This window comes from Aegilops tauschii, chromosome 2, assembly GCF_002575655.3.
Source record: "Aegilops tauschii subsp. strangulata cultivar AL8/78 chromosome 2, Aet v6.0, whole genome shotgun sequence".
NCBI lineage: Eukaryota > Viridiplantae > Streptophyta > Magnoliopsida > Poales > Poaceae > Aegilops > Aegilops tauschii.
The window spans coordinates 518538744-518541096 of record NC_053036.3 but is presented as its reverse complement, the minus strand read 5'-3'; the positions used below and the strand labels follow the sequence as shown (position 1 = coordinate 518541096).

At 48.0% G+C, this 2353-nt stretch overlaps 1 protein-coding gene across 1 annotated transcript; it reads left to right on the top strand.

Annotated features, from left to right (window-relative positions):
• Positions 1–298: 298 nt before the first annotated feature.
• LOC141041186 (uncharacterized) lies at positions 299–1261 on the top strand. Its single transcript, XM_073507306.1, has one exon. The coding sequence runs from the start codon at positions 299–301 to the stop codon at positions 1259–1261; it is 963 nt and encodes a 320-aa protein (XP_073363407.1).
• The last annotated feature ends 1092 nt before the right edge of the window (positions 1262–2353 follow it).

Genomic DNA, 2353 nt, shown 5'->3' with positions numbered 1-2353 from the left:
GGTGGCCGCTGACTTGCTTCAAATGGCCATAAATGATGCTCTGGCTAACAATCTCTTGTAACACCCGATCCCACCCTCATCTGACGACAATTATCCGGTTATTCAATACGCAGACGACACCATCATTGTCATGCCGGCCTCCCAGGAACAGATCATCCGCATGAAGCAAATTCTGACAAACTATGCTGCCTCGATCGAACTCAAAATCAATTTTCATAAGTCAACCATGATTTCGATCAACACTCCTCACGACAAGTGCAAAACCCTCGCGGACCTTTTTGGTTGTTCCATTGCCAGCATGCCCTTCACCTATCTAGGCCTACCACTTGGCACGACCAAACCGACGGTCCTTGATATGGCCCCCATGGTTTGCAAAGCTGAACGCAGAATCACCGCAGCTATGTCTTTAATGTCATATGCCGGCAAATTGGCCCTTGTGAACTCCCTCATCACGGCACTTGCTATCTATCCCATGGGGACCCTCAAACTCCCCCCTAAGATAATAGAACAGCTGAATAAAATCAGAAGGTATTGTTTGTGGAAGAAGAAGACCGAAGATGCGGAGAAATGCACACCCCTGGCTGCATGGGACATGATTTGCCGACCCAAGAAATGTGGTGGCCTTGGCGTGCTAAACTTACGTATACAAAATGAGGCCCTTCTGCTCAAAATGCTGCGCAAGTTCTACAACCATCATGACATCCCGTGGGTAAACCTCATCTGGCACAGTTACTACAATGGCCTTGTCCCACACGCAGCTAAGCCCTCTGGATCATTCCGGTGGAAGGACCTCATTAAACTCATGCCTACATATCGTGGTGTTACAACTGTACGAGTCAACTCTGGTGATACGGCTCTATTCTGGAAAGACATGTGGAATAACTCCATCTACACCACGTCCTTCCCTCGAGCGTTCTCCTTTGCTGCCAATGAAGATATTTCAGTTCAACAGTTTCTGGCAACCATGGATCTGGCTGCAACCTTTCGCCTACCGCTATCCATGCAAGCCCAGGACGAGCTACGGCAAATTCAGCGGGAGGTCTCTCATTTCACTCTGGACGGCTCAAAAGATCAGTGGATTTGTACTTGGGGAGCCCAAATATTCAAGACCTCTGCCTATTACACCTTTGTCTTCCGGGATGTACAGGCCCATGAGGGGTTCAGATGGCTTTGGAAGGCCAAATCCATCCCAAAAATCAAAGTGTTTGGCTGGTTTCTGCTCTCTGACAGACTCAATACATGTAACATGCTGAACAGATGACACTACAATATTGGCAACAACCTAGATTGTCTTCTTTGCAACCAACACGTTGAGGAGACGGTGGAACATCTGTTCTTTCGTTGCACCTTTAGTCGAACATGCTGGCACCGCTTGGGGATCCATTGGCCGCCGCAGGGCAATAGGTTGGATATGATTTCACACCTAAAAATGAGGCATCGGCGCAAGATGATCATGGATATCTTCCTGGTGGCTGCCTGGGGCCTCTGGAAGGAACGAAACAACAACTACTTTCGACATGTGACCCCCACGGTCGCCTCCTAGAGGACACGCTTCAAAAAGGATTTCTCTGATATTAGCCATAGGCTACCACCGCATAAGAAACATTTAGTGGCCACGATTCTTGCTGCTTTTCTCTAGCCACCCCCACCCCATTGTAACCCCCCATGTAAACCCCCCTTCCCCCTCTCATGTAAATACCATGTAACACCACCCATTTATATATATATATATATATGCAGTAGGAAACTCTCCTACTGTCTAAATTTTCAAAAAAAAGGACCCAACCACGGCAAGCCAAGGTTGCTGGGGGCTGCAGATTCAGATAAGTCCTTTATCCCCTGTTGTGCATTTCCGTATGGAATTGGGACGTATGAAACCTCGTTTTATTCCTAGGCCACTATGCTCCCCCTTTCCTGTACCCAAGAACTATCCCCTGGGTTGGAAGTTGGTTGTAGTCACAATGACGAGGAAGCAAACGAAGGGCCTAAACCCTGCTTTGCCCTTCCTTCGCCAAGAGCGTGAGAATGGTCGAATGAAGTAAGGGGACGGCAAGGCCTGTTGCCGGGCGACAATGTTTATCTTAAAAATAACAAGGATTCACTCCTTAGCATGGGCTTCACTCACGCACAAAGGACCCGGCAAGCACCCTTTTTTTCATTAATATGTCCCATACAGGTACAGTTTGTACGGAATGTCAACATGAGCAAGGGGATTACAAGTTTTAAATTCTACTAAGGCCCGAAGGCTTACAAACTAAAAAGAGATAAGGTGCCCGTAATCCCTTTCTGGTCCCTCTCCTCAGGAAACGGAACAACATGGCAGGAGGGAAAAAGGGGTGCCTAGGCGAGGTAC

Bases quoted from the DNA above. Each gene is read 5' to 3' on its own strand.
- LOC141041186 (XM_073507306.1), top strand. From the start codon at position 299: ATGCCCTTCACCTATCTAGGCCTACCACTTGGCACGACCAAACCGACG.